The sequence below is a fragment of the Macaca fascicularis genome, chromosome 1, assembly GCF_037993035.2.
Source record: "Macaca fascicularis isolate 582-1 chromosome 1, T2T-MFA8v1.1".
Classification (NCBI taxonomy): domain Eukaryota; kingdom Metazoa; phylum Chordata; class Mammalia; order Primates; family Cercopithecidae; genus Macaca; species Macaca fascicularis.
The window spans coordinates 197,176,679-197,190,980 of NC_088375.1; the positions used below are offsets into that span (position 1 = coordinate 197,176,679).

Sequence of the window (14,302 nt, forward strand, 5' to 3'; positions counted from 1 at the left end):
GTTTCCTGGCAATCCTTGGTGTTCCTTGGCTTGCAGACGCATCACTCTAGTCACTTGACTGTCTTTTCCCTGTGTCTTCACATCATCATCTCTCTAGGTGTTTTTCTCTGTGTTCAAATTCTCCTTTTCATGAAGATGCCAGTCATGTTGGATTAGAGCCTACCCTAATGGTCTCATTTTTTTTTTTTTTTGAGACAGAGTCTCGCTCTGTCGCCTAGGCTGGAGTGCAATGGCACGATCTTGGCTCACTGCAAGCTCCGCTTCCCGGGTTTACGCCATTCTCCCGCCTCTGCCTCCTGAGTAGCTGGGACTACAGACGCCCGCCACTGTGCCCGGCTAATTTTTTTGTATTTTTAGTAGAGATAGGGCTTCGCCGTGTCAGCCAGGATGATCTCAAACTCCTGACCTCGTGATCCACCCGCCTCAGCCTCCCAAAGTGCTGGGATTACAGGCATGAGCCACTGCGCCTGGTCCCTAATGGCCTCATTTTAACTTGATTACCTCTGTAAAAATAAGATCACATTCTGAGAAGAGGGGGTGGTGGTTGGGACTTCAACATATCTTTTTTAGAGACACAATTTAACCCATACAAACTTTGTCAGATACGTGATTTGTGAATATTTTCTCCCACTCTGTGGTTTGGCTTTCACTTTATTGTGAATAGCCTTTCAATCACAAAATCTTTTAGTTTCTTCTTTTTTTCTCCCCCAAGATGGAGTCTTGCTCTGTTGCCCAGGGTGGAGTGCAGTGGTGTGATCTCAACTCACTGCAACCTCCACCTCCTGGGTTCAAGCGATTCTCCTGCCTCAGTCTCTGGAGTAGCTGGGACTACAGGTGCACACCACCACATCCAGCTTTTTTTTTTTTTCAGATGGGCTAGAGTGCAGTGGCACGATCTCGGCTCACTGCAACCTCCACCTCCTGGGTTCAAGCAATTCTCCTGCCTCAGCCTCCCGAGTAGCTGGGGTTACAGGCACACACTGCCATGCCCGGCTAATTTTTTTTTGTATTTTTAGTTGAGACAGAGTTTTACTATGTTGGCCAGGCTGATCTCGAACTCCTGACCTCGTGATCCGCCCGCCTCAGCCTCCCAAAGGATTACAGGCGTGAACCACTGTGCCTGGCCAAAAACTTTTAATTTTGATGAAGTCGAATTTATTTATTTTTTCCTTGATTGCTTGTGCTTTTGGTGTCATCGCTAAGAAACCATTGCTTAGTCCAGGGTTAACATTTCTGTGTTTTAGTGTTGTAGTTTTGACTCAAATTATTTTAGAGGATGTGCTTTTATTTCCAGATGACTTGCTTTTATTTTGTTTGTCTTTATGTTGCTGATTGTAGTGCTTCATGGAGGTTCGTACATGGTAAAAATTTTTAAACTATTTCATGGCTACTTTAAAACAATGTGCACTATTTTATAGTGTAGTTGTTTTTCTCTCTCTCTTTATATATCTATATCTCTATCTATCTATCTATATGCAGATCTTCCTCAACTTAATGACAGGCTTATGTCCCATTAGGCTTATTATAGGTTGAAAATACTATAAGTTGAAAATGCCTTTAATGCACCTAGCCTGGCAAATATCATGCCTTAGCCTAGCCTTCTTTAAACATGCTCAGAACGCTTACATTAGCCTACAGGTGGGCAAAAGCACCTGTTTTACAATGAGTATTTTACATTGAGTATCTCGCGTAATTTATTGAATACTGTATTGAAAGTGCAAAAACAGAACGGTTGTATTGTTTTTACACCATTGTAAAACAATCATCAGTTAAACCATCACGAGTTATTAGTGTTGTAGTTCCTTCTTATTTTTTACTTGATGTTCCGAAGACTGAGAGGGGTTCGTTTTGCATTCTACTTGTGATTTTGTTAAAATTCCTTGTATTTGTAATGAATTTTATTTTAAATATTTCAATTTTGCTGATGCACTTTTAGTTTCTTCACCCAGGCCTTCTCAGTTTCTCCATTTTCATCTCATCTCATCTTGTTTCTTTTTCTTCTCCACCTGGTTTCTCCTTATGACCTTCTGTACCTAGTTGGTGGAGACTGTGTTTTCTTTCTTCTTAAAGTGCCAGAGCGTTTTACTTACTCTCTATCACATTAAATCACTTTTCAAGATCTGCTTCTCCTGAGTCTTCAGAATAATGTTGCTATTCCCTTATTCTGAAATATTTTTTCATATATCCAATTTCTGGTGTTTTCTATTTACTTGTTCTTGAGTAAGGAGATAGCTGGTGTTTGTTAACAACAACAAAAAAGATGCGTGAATTGCCCTTTGAATTAGTTATGAGGTTTTCAGCTGCAAGTAACAATAAATTTCAGTTTGATTTTATTTTATTATTATTATATTATTATTATTAGATACAAGGTCTTACTCTGTCACTCAGGCTGGAGTGCAGTGGCATGATCATAGGCTCACTGCAACCTCGAACTCCTGGGGTCAGGTGATCCTCCCACCTGAGTCTCCCAAGTAGCTAGGACTGCAGGCATGTGCCAACATGCCCAGCTAACTCTCTTTTTCTTTTTAAATTTTTCTGTAGAGATGGAGTATTGCTATGTTGCCCAGGCTGGTCTCTAACTCCTGGCCTCAAGCAAGACCCCCACCTATGCCTCTCAAAGCTCTGGGATTATAGGCATGAGCCACAATGCTGGGCCCTAACTGACTTTAACTTAAATGATTTCTTAGCTCACATAAGAGGGCTAGAATTAGAGCTTGGTTCATTCAGCAGCTCAAAAGTGTCCTCAAGGACCCAGGTTTTTTCTGTCTGTCCATTCTGCCATTCTTATCACATAGGCTGGTTCCCTCATGGTAGCAAGGCGGCTGCAGCAGCTCCAGACGTCACATCCTTACCATTCAGAGGCAGAAAAAGAACTGTTTCTTCCTTGCAGGTATCTTTTCAAAAGCAAGAAACTTCTCTGAATCCCATGTCTCCAGCTAACTTCTTTTGTTGGCCAGAACTGGACAGTAAGCCCAACCCTAAACCATTCATTGGCAAAGGGAATGAGTGCACACAAATGTCTTAGAACAACCAGAATTTACCCAAGTCACCTATGGGGAGACAGACTCTGAACCAAAAATTCAGCTCAACTAGCAGGAAAGGGAACAAGGCTATTGACTAGGTTTCCAATAGTATCTGCTGCAACTTTGGCCCCACTTGGGTGCTGGCTGATTCCTATCCCAAAGCTACAGCTGGAGAGCAGGTGCTGGGTGTTAGTTTTTAACTCCATTAGCAGGATTTATCAGGCTTTCATCTAACTATCTCTTCGGAGCTGAAATGGAACCATCTTCTACCTCTCTATCCTCTCTATCCTGGCCATCTGATACTTTCCACAAATGTAGCTCAAAAATTGACATGTCGGCCGGGCGCGGTGGCTCAAGCCTGTAATCCCAGCACTTTGGGAGGCCGAGACGGGCGGATCACGAGGTCAGGAGATCGAGACCATCCTGGCTAACACGGTGAAACCCCGTCTCTACTAAAAATACAAGAAAATTAGCCGGGCGAGGTGGTGGGCGCCTGTAGTCCCAGCTACTCGGGAGGCTGAGGCGGGAGAATGGCGTGAACCCGGGAGGCGGAGCTTGCAGTGAGCCGAGATCGCGCCACTGCACTCCAGCTTGGGGCACAGAGCAAGACTCCGTCTCAAAAAAAAAAAAAAAAAAAAAAAAAAAAATTGACATGTCTAGCCTCCCTTCCCCATCTCTGCCCCTATCTGAATTCACAAGGAACTTTGCCACCTCCTAGAATGCTTCATCACTCCTCTCACCTTTGTGCTCAGGTCTTTTCTGGGAGCTGCCATCTCAAAGTGAATTTTGGCTGAGAAGCGCCCCTGGGGGATAGGGAAGAGCACTCTTCCTCGAAAGCAGCTCTGCAGTAGAGTGCTGGCTGGGCATTGTCCACTTGACAAAGACCTGGTTTTTTTTTTTTTTTTTTTTTAAAGGGTCAGACACTGAATGGAGGAATAAAGGATTTTTCGAGTTATTTTTAGAATGGGAGGCAATGCTACTCTGTGGGCAGTGTAGACTGGGGATTCATTACAATTGCACTTTTTGATCTAGTCCCACTGGCTTAATCAAAGTAGAAATGTGCCACTCTTCTCTCCAGCGCCCATTCTGGCGATCAGCTGTCAAGACTAGTTTATGGTGAGGGTGTAGGTTTTCAACTCTTACTGTGTCTTTATGTTTTAATTGGAATTTGGGAAAGACATGGAGTGGAGGCTGCTAGCTGTATATAACATTGAAGACTAGAAACCACATCCACGCACTTATCAGAGCCTGAGCCACCTACTCCCTGTCTCCACTCCCTTGCCTTATTACTGTCTGATCAGTACTTTCCTCAATCCCCGGAAGGCACCAGGAACGTCCACTTTATGAAAGCCAGTGGGAAGTTTGAATCATCATCTTACTCTGTCTCCTGTCAGCGTAAGACATTGCCCAGCGCCCGCTCCTCTTGCTGGAATGCTCAGTCCCTCATACACATGACTTCATAAAATTCCCACAGCAAGCCTAGGAGGTGTCATCATTGTTCCCATTTGACAGATGGGGAAACCAAGGATCAGGGAGTAAGATCACTTGCTTGTGGACCAATAGTGGGCTGACCACCGGAAAAGTCAGGAGGGAACCTTCCTAAATGTTCTCTTCCCTGGGCTTCCATCACCATGGTCTTCCTCCTGCCTCTCTGGCTGCTTCTTGTCAAGCTTATTCTCCTTTGCCTGGTTCTTAAATGTTGGCGTTTCTCAGGCTTATTCCCTGAAAGCCTTTCCTCTTCTCTTTCTATGCATTTTCCCTGGATGGTTTCATCCCTTCACCTTCTCATGGCTCCTGCATCTCCATCTTTCTCCCAGACACCTTTTCTGAGCCCCAGAACCATTTCTCCCACTGCCTTCCTGGCATCTTCTCTTGGAAACCCCTTTGCTGAACACTAACCTCAGACCTTATTACCTCCCATACATGTGTGTATGTGTGTGTATGCTGCTGTTCATCTGACGTCATCTAGACCGGCTGTTCTCAAACTTGCCTGCACACTGGAATCACCAAGAAACTTAAAAAATAAAGCAACTAATCCCTGAGCTCCAGCCTACAGAGATGATGATTTGTTTGCTCTGGGTTGTGACCTGGGCATCATTTTTTTTATTGTAAAAAACACATAAAATGTATCATCTTAACCCATTTTATGTGTATAGTATGGTAATGTTAACTAGATATGTTGTCCAATGGATCTCTGTAACTTTTTCTTTTCCTTTTTTTAATTTTTTTTTTTTTTTTTTTTTTTGAGACTGGGTCTCGCTGTATTGCCTAGGCTGGAGTGCAGTGGCAGCCTTGACCTTCTGGTGTTAGGCAATCCTCCTGTCTCAGCCTCCCACGTAGCTGGGACCACAGGTGTGTGGCATCATGCCCAGCTAATTTTTTTAATTTTGTAGAGACAGGGTTTCACTTTGTTGTCCAGGCTGGTATTGAACTCCTGGGCTCAAGCGATCCTCCCACCTTGGTTCTCTCAAAGTGCTGAGATTACAGACATGAGCTCTCATACCTGGGGTGTAGAACTTTTTCATCTTGCAAAGCTGAAATTCTATATCCAGTCAACAACTCCCCTTTACCCCCACCACCCTCCCCTGGCAACTACCATTCTACTTCCTTTTTTTTGGGGGGGGGTGGTGCTGGGACAGGGTCTCACTCTATCAACCATGCTAGAGGGCACTGGTGCAATCTTGGCTCACTGCAACCTCTGCTTCCTGGGTTCAAGTGATTCTCCTGCCTCAGCCTCCCAAGTAGCTGAGATTATAGGTGCCCCCCACCACACCTGGTTAATTTCTGTATTTTTAGTAGAGACAGGGTTTCACCACATTGGCCAGGCTGGTCTTGAATTCCTGGCCTCAAGTGATCTACCTGCCTTGGCCTACCAAAGTGTGCTGGGTTTACAGGCATGAGTCACTGAGATTACAAACATGAGTCACTGCACCTGGCCTACTATTCTACTTTCTGTTTCAAAGAGTTTGACTACTTTAGATACCTCACATAAGTGGAATCATGCAGTATTTGTCTTTTTGTGACGGATTATTTCACTTAGCATAATGTCTTCAAGGTTCATTCATACTGTAGCATATGACAGAGTTTTCTTCTTTTTAAGGACTGAATAATATCCTCTTGTATGTATACACTACATATTCTTTTTTCTTTTTTCTTTTTTTTTACTCTTTTATTATTATACTTTAAGTCCTAGGGTACATGTGCACAACGTGCAGGTTTGTTACATAGGTATATATGTGCCATGTTGTTTGCTGCACCCATCAACTCGTCATTTACATTAGGTATTTCTCCTACTACTGTCCCTCCCCCCACCCCCACCCCTAACAGGCTCCAGTGTGTGATGTTCCCTGCCCTGTGTCCATGTGTTCTCATTGTTCAACTCCCACCAATGAGTGAGAACATGCAGTGTTTGGTTTTCTGTCCTTGTGATAGTTTGCTTAGATTGATGGTTTCCAGTTTCATCCATGTCCCTGCAAAGGACATGAACTCATACTTTTTCATGGCTGCATAGTATTCCATGGAGTATACACCATATTTTCTTTATCCATTTATCCACTTATGAACATTTAGGTTGCTTTCACCTCTTGGCCATTGTGGATAATGCCACAATGAACATGGGTGAGCAGTATCTCTTCAAGACCTGATTTCAGTTCATTTGGATATATGCCTTGAAACAGGATTGCTAGATCGTATAGTAATTATAATTTTTTGAGGAACCTCCATATTGTTTTCCATAGCAGCTGCACCAATTTACATTCCTACCAATTTACATTGCTACACAACGGTGTACAAGGGTTCCAATTTTTTCATGTCCTTGCCAACACTTGTTATGTTCTATATTTTTGGTAGTGGTCATCCTAAAGGATGTGAGGTGATATCTCATTGTGATTTTGATTTGCATTTCCCTGATGATTAATGATATTAAGCATCTTTTCCTGTGCTTCTTGGCCTTTTGTATATCTTTTTTTTTTTTTTGAGGCAGAGTCTCACGCTGTTGCCCAGGCTGGAGTGCAGTGGTGCAATCTCAGCTCACTGCAAACTCCGCTTCCCAAGTTCAAACAATTCTTGTGCCTCAGCCTCCCAAGTAACTGGGATTACAGGTGCACACCACCACGCCCAGCTAACTTTTGTATCTTCAGTACAGACAGGGCTTCACTACGTTGGCCAGGCTGGTCTCAAACTCTTGACTTCAGGTGATCTGCCCCCTTGGCCTCCCCAGGTGCTGGGATTACAGGCAAGAGCCACCACGCCTGCCCGGCCTGTATATCCTTTTTGAAGAAATGTCTACTCAAGCTGGTCTGAGTGCAGTGTTGTTTACAACTAAATGATCACAGTCAGTCATAGATTTCTTTGTTCCTTCTCCACTCCCGCTGTCTCTATTTTTTAATTGAGTTATTTGGTCTTTGTTGTTGAGTTCTAGATGTTCTTTATACATTCTGGATATTAACCCCTTAGATAAATGGTTAGCAAGCATTTTCTCCCATTTCAAAGATTGCCTCTTCACTCTGATTATTGTTGCCTTTGCCCTGCAAAGGTTTGATGTAGTCTCATTTGTCTATTTTTGTTTTTGCTGCCTGTGCTTTTGGTGTTATATCCAAGAAATCATTGCCAAATCCAGTGTCATGAAGCTTTCTCCTGTGTTTTCTTCTAGGAGTTTTATCATTTCAGATCCTACATTTAGGTCTTTAATCCACTTTGAGTTCATTTTTTTTATATGATGTTAGGTGAGCATCCAACTTCATTCTTTTGCAGGTGGATATTCACTTTTCTCAGTGTCATTTGGTGAAGAGACTATCCTTTCTGTATAGCATAACCTTGGTACTCTTGTGGGAGATCATTTGACCATACATGGAGAGGAGTTATTTCTGGGCTCTGTATTCTGTTTCATTGGTCTATATGTCTGTACCATATTGTTTTGATTACTGTAGCTTTGAAATATGTTTTGAGGTCACGAAATGTGAGGACTCTACCTTTGCGTGTGTGTGTGTAGGTTTTGTTGTTGGTTGGTTTTTGTAAATGATAGAGTCTCACCGTGTTGCCCAGGCTGGTCTCGAACTGCTGGCCTCAAGTGATTCTCTTGCCTTGGCCTCTCAAAGTGCTGGGATTACAGGTGTGAGCCACTGCCTCTGGCCCAGCTTTATTTTTCCTTCCCATGATTGTGTTGACTATTTACGGTCCTTTCAGATTCCATATTAATTTTAGGATGTTTTTTGTATTTCTGCAAAAAAATGCCTGGGATTTTGATAGGATTGCATTGAATCCGTAGATCACTTTTGGTAGTAGAGACATTTTAACAATATTAAGTGTTCTATTCCATGAACACAGGATACCTTTCCAATTATTTGTGTTTTATTTAATTTCTGTCAGCAATATTTTACAGTTTTCTGTATAAAAGTCTTTCATCCCTTTGATTAAGTTTATGTCTAAGTATTTTATTATTTTTGATGCTATTGTAAGTGGGATTGTTTTCCTAATTTCCTTTTTGAATTGTTCCTTGTGTATAGAAACACAACAAATTTTTGTGCATTGGTATTGTATTCTGCAACATTGCTGTATTTTGTTTATTAGTTCTAAATTTTATTTTATTCTTTTGAGATGAAGTCTTGCTCTGTTGCCCAGGTTGGAATGCAGTGGCACGATCTTGGCTCACTGCAACCTCTGCCTCCCAGGTTCAAGTGATTCCCCTGCCTCAGCCTCCCGAATAGCTGGGACTACAGGCATGCACCACAACACCCAGCTCATTTTTGTATCTTTAGTAGAGATGGGGTTTCACCATGTTGGCTGGGATGATCTCCATCGCTCTCTCTTTTTTTTTTTTCCCCCTGAGACAGAGTTTTGCTTTTGTTGCCCAGGCTGGAGTGCAATGGCGCAATCTTGGCTCACTGAAACCTCCACCTCCTGGGTTCAAGCGATTCTCTGGCCTCAGCCTCCCAAGTAGCTGGGATTACAGGTGTGCACCACTATGCCTGCCTAATTTTGTATTTTTTAAGCAGAGATAGGGTTTCGTCATTTGATCAGGCTGGTCTCAAACTCCTGGCCTCAAGTGATCTACCCACCTCGGCCTGACCTCAAGTGATCCACCCGGCTGGCCGGTCTGGATCTCTTGACCTCGTGATCCGCCTGCCTCAGCCTCCCAAAGTGCTGGGATTATAGGCACAAGTCACCACACCTGGCCTAACAATTTCATGTGTAGAATCTTTAGGGTTTTCTATATATAAGATCATGTCATCTGTAAACAGAGATAAATTTCCTGCTGCTTTTCCAGTTTGGATGCCTTTTATTTCTTTTTCTTGCCTAACTACTCTGGCTAGAACTTCTGGTATTATGATGAATAAAAGTAATGACAGCAGACATCTTACCCTTTTCCTGATGTTGGAAGGAAGGCAGCTTCCAGTGTTTCACCATTGGGTATGATACTCACTGTAGGCTTTTCATATATGTCCTTTATTCTTTTGGGATAATTTCCTTCTATTTCTAGTTTGTTGAGTGTATTACCTCTTTTTTTTTTTTTTTTTTTTTTGAGATGGAGTCTCCCTCTGTCACCCAGGCTGGAGTGCAGTGGCACGATCTCGGCTCACTGCAACCTCCGCCTCCCGGGTTCATGCCATTCTCCTGCCTCAGCCTCCCCAGCAGCTGGGACTACAGGCGCCCGCCATGACACCCGCCTAATTTTTTGTATTTTTAGTAGAGACGGGGTTTCACCGTGTTGGCCAGGATGGTCTCGATCTCCTGACCTCGTGATCCACCCGCCTTGGCCTCCCAAAGTGCTGGGATTACAGGCGTGAGCCACCGCGCCCGGCCGAGTGTATTACCTCTTGGTCAGACCATTGGAATTATTAAGTAGCAGGTCTTTCTGCCTCTAAATGCTCTCTTATGTCTCCAAGCTGCAGCAAGTATAGAAAGAGCCTGGAGCATTAGAGCCAACCACCATGAGAGAAGCTGGGGTGTAAGGGGTGGGCAAGCAGCAGAAGGCCTAATACTTTTCCTCTACGGGACAATAAACAAAAGGGCTGTGCGGGCAGAGAGGCCTCTTTCCTCTGGTCCCACAGACTCCTCCCCTTTGGCCACGCCTCTCAGACTGTTCCCTAGCCCCGCCCACAACCCCTTAGACCACGCCCCAGGCCTCTCTAGTTCCGTCCCACAGCCACGCACGCCTCACCCTCTTCCCCCAACCCCCAGCCCTGCCGTGCAGGTGGGCAAGGTGGAGAATCCCACATTACTTACTTTCAGCGCCCTGGGAGGAGGATGAGATCCGCAGGGAACGAGTGGAACCCCAGAGCGTGTCCCTGTCGTGGCGGGAGCCCATCCCTGCCGGAGCCCCTGGGGCCAATGGCACGGAGTACGAGATCCGATACTACGAGAAGGTGAGTGCGTGTCTGGGAGGGACCTGGAGCCTGCCCCGCACCTGTCCCACCGCGCTTCCGGTTCTTCAGGCAGTCCTCCCAGCAAAAGCCCTTGTTACTCCCTTTGTAAACAGAACCGCCCGTCTCCTAGGGGCCCCAGGCTCGAGTCTCCCCGTCCTCCCCCGGACTCCTGCTCTTCCTCTCTCAGCTCAGGTCTATCTCCATCACCAACCATCTCCATTGTCCCCATGTCACCTAGTGTTTCAGTTGACAAAGAGCTTTTTCTGGGGCCCGGCCCAGATTTTGTGTGGCTGAATCTTATACGTACCATATGTAGAGCCCTTTTAAAGAAAAAGGACACAGAAAGATCATATCGTTTCTAATTTTACAAAAATGCCTGACCATGGAGCACATTGCTAGGTGTGGTGGTGTGCTGGTAGATGTTTAACAGCCAGCTTTCCAGAACAATAAATGTATGAGTTATTATAATTCCAATCATATAAAAAATGTGTAGCACAGCATTTACAGTGATAATAAAATATGTACAGAACTCTTGATTGTGAACTCCATATAGCCAATTGATCCCCATAGGATACTTGTGCTGATTTTTGCTGACCTCTTGTATCCATTGTCAATCTGTGGTTGCAGCTTAGCTGTGATGTAACAAATGGAGTCACATCCCAATCTGCTCTTTTCCCCATAAGTTTATTATCTTTATTTTTATTTATTTATTTATTTGGAGACAGAGTTTCATTCTTGTTGCCAGGCTGGAGTGCAGTGGCGTGATCTCAGATCACTGCAACCTCCATCTCCCAGGTTCAAGCGATTCTCCTGTCTCAGCCTCCCAAGTAGCTGGGATTACAGGCATGTACCACTACACCCGGCTAAGTTTTGTATTTTTAGGAGAGACAGGGTTTCTCCATGTTGATCAGGCTGGTCTCGATCTCCTGACCTCAGGTGATCCACCTGCCTTAGCCTCCCAAAGTGCTGGGATTACAGGCGTGAGCCACTGCACCCGGCCAATTTATTATATTTAAATCTGATATGCAAGCTACCATTAAACTGTTTCTCACTTCGGTGCAAATTATATTCACTAAAGTGAAACCTCTTTCAGCTTCTACATGTGTCAGAACTTCACTCACTCCTCAATGACATGAGGGACTCCTTTGCTGAAAATAGTTTTTGAATACTAGGAGTCTATTGAGACCTGTGAGTGTTGGGGGTGAGTGAGAAGGAGGAGAGAGTCCTGAGTCACTACTGGGTGTCTAACCTGGGTAACCCAGAGTATGAGGTACCACTGACTGAGATGGAGAAGCACTGAGGTGGAAGCACAGGCTTGGAGCAAGATGATGAACCTGGTTTTGCTCATCTAGCATTCAGGTGGCCTGTGAGAGATCCAGGTGGACTTGCTGAACCTTAAGGGAGAGATCTGGCCTGGAGAGAGAGAGAGAGAGAGAGAGAGAGAGAGAGTGTGAGTTGGGGGCTCTCAGCATAGAGACAGTAGCTGCTGCCAGGGGACTGGAGGAGAGAAACGAGAAGGGGAATGTGTCTGAGAAGAGTGGCCAGGACAGAGCCTTGAGGAATGCTGATGTTTAGGGACAGCAGCAAAGGACACTGGGAAGCAGATGCTTAGAAAGGACTCACTGAATGGACTTTGAGGATCAGGGCACAGACGAGAGTCCCAAGGCTGAGGTGGGTGGATGCTCCCAGGCTGCTGAGCATGAAAACCCTCAAAAAGAGGAGCAAGGACCAGGCTCAGTGGCTACCACCTGTGATCCCAGCACTTTGGGAAACTGAGACGGGAGGATGGCTTGAGGCCAGGAGTTCAAGACCAGCCTGGGCAACAAAGTGAGACCCCCACCTCTACAAAAAAGAAATTAGCCAGGTATGGTGGTGTGCGCCTGTGGTCCCAGCAACTTGGGAGGCTGAAGCAGGAAGATCGCTTGAGCCTAGGAAGTCAAGACTGCAGTGAGCAGTGATTGCACTGCTGCATTCCAGCCTGGGCAACAGAGTGAGACCCTGTCTCAAGAAAACCCACCAAAACCCCAAATACAACAAAAAAGAAGGAACAAGGCCGGGCGTGGTGGTTCACGCCTGTAATCCCAGCACTTCGAGAGGCCAAGGCAGGTGGATCACCTGAGGTCAGGAGTTTGAGACCAGCCTGGCTAACATGGCGAAACCCAGTCTTGATTAAAAATACAAAAATTAGCCAGGCATGGTGGTGGGTGCCTGCTACTCCCTGCTAATCCCAGCTATTCAGGAGGCTGAGGCAGGGAGAACTGCTTGAACCCGGGAGGCGGAGGTTGCAGTGAGCCGAGATTGCACCACACTGCATTCCAGCCTGGGTGACGCAGCGAGACTCTGTCTCAAAAAACAAAAAAAAAAAAAAAGAAAAAGAAAAAAGAAACAAGTATCAGGTATAAAAGTGCTATATTTGAAAGGCTTCAGGGCACCCTCATGGAGCCTGATGAGCAGAAGCCTTGCTGGACCTGGGCGGGTGTCCGGCAGCTCCTCTCTGGAGCCACAGTGCTTCTCATCTCAACCTTTCTCTCTGCACACCAGTCCAGCCCACGTTGCAGAGGGGCTTGCTTGCAGCACATTGCCAATGCCCAGGTGGGCAGCCTTGTTCCTTCCTCCTCCCTGCCCCTAGCCTGCCCTACCTTGGAGGTCCTGAAGCCACTGCTTCTCCATCTTTCAATGGATTGTTGAGATGCCTGGAAGAGAGATTCTGATTGGCCCAGCTTGGGTCAAAGTTCGTCCCAATTCCTGAATGCTATGGTCAAAAAGCTGGAGCCACAGAATATCAGCGGGGAGAGTAACCTTCCAGGGCTGTGAATATGGCAGGGACTCTAATAAGGTGTGGGCAGGGACGAAACGACAGGAGGAGCATCTCTAGTATGCCATTGTCAGGTGTGTTGGGGTGGAGTGGGGGGCAGCATGATGTTAAGGAAAAAACACAGGCTCTGCAGGGATTCCGAGGGCGCACCGGCCCCTTCCTTGATGTGAACTTCACCTAAAAAGGAGGTGGAAATGCTGACTCCACAGGGCCATTGTGAGGCTCACGGAAGGTAAAGAGTCTCATGTAGAAGCTGGCACTGAGTAGGCGCTCATCAGTGATAGCTCCAGCTGGGGCCTTGGGGGAGTCTTTACCCCTCTAAGCTGGGTTTCCTTATCTGTGAAACAAAGAAATAAGATAATACTTTCTGTCCTCTGAGCCTTGCAGGACAGTTGTGAAAATCAGACATCAAGGAAAGGAAAAGCCTTGTGGGCCATTGGGGGCTTTCGTGGGTTAGGGCTCATTCTCTCATTCTGTCCTCTGAGGCTTCAGGCCTGCCTAGGGCACTGGCCCAGCTCAGCCTGGATGGACAGGCCCTGGTGGCCCTCATCCTATCATCCCCCGGAAGGAGGATCTGGCATCTTCTCTAAAATTTCTCTTACGCAGAGGTGGGGCTATTCTCAGCTACAAGTGCCACAGAGTGTGGGTGGGAGCTTGCAGTGAAGACAGGGGCTGAGGATCCAAGGGAAAGATCCCTGGGAACCCCCAAGATGATTGGGGTTGGGTTTTCCCACTCAGCCCACGTTCACCTAAGGATGCTTCTCCTGCCTCCCTGTTCCTGTTCACCCTTTGTTCTCCTAGAACAGCGGACCTGGCGCTGGTGGGCTTCACTTCTTGATCTCTCTCCAGGGTCAGAGTGAGCAGACTTACTCCATGGTGAAGACAGGGGCGCCCACAGTCACTGTCACCAACCTGAAGCCAGCTACCCGCTACGTCTTTCAGATCCGGGCTGCTTCCCCGGGGCCATCCTGGGAGGCCCAGAGCTTTAACCCCAGCATTGAAGTACAGACCCCGGGGGAGGGTAAGTAGTGTGTATGAGTGGACAGGGACCTAGATAGACAGAACCCTGCACGGGGCTGAGGCAGGGAGACAAATAGAGA

At 45.9% G+C, this 14,302-nt stretch overlaps 1 protein-coding gene across 9 annotated transcripts in view; it reads left to right on the forward strand.

Moving 5' to 3' along the window:
• The window catches only part of EPHA10 (EPH receptor A10), a 50,681-nt gene that overhangs the window by 20,682 nt on the left and 15,697 nt on the right, over positions 1-14,302 (forward strand). For 7 of the 9 annotated variants that reach the window (XR_012422367.1, XR_012422373.1, XR_012422374.1 and 4 more), the window contains exons 6-7: positions 10,254-10,387; positions 14,052-14,223. The exons of 1 other annotated variant lie outside the window; for it this stretch is intronic. Coding sequence is in view for 3 of the 8 variants with exons in the window: in XM_045374153.2 (XP_045230088.2) it covers positions 10,254-10,387; positions 14,052-14,223 (306 nt within the window). In the remaining 5 variants the exon portion in view is untranslated. The remainder of the gene's footprint in view (positions 1-10,253; positions 10,388-14,051; positions 14,224-14,302) is intronic. One more of the 9 variants, XR_012422376.1, reaches the window with a different exon arrangement.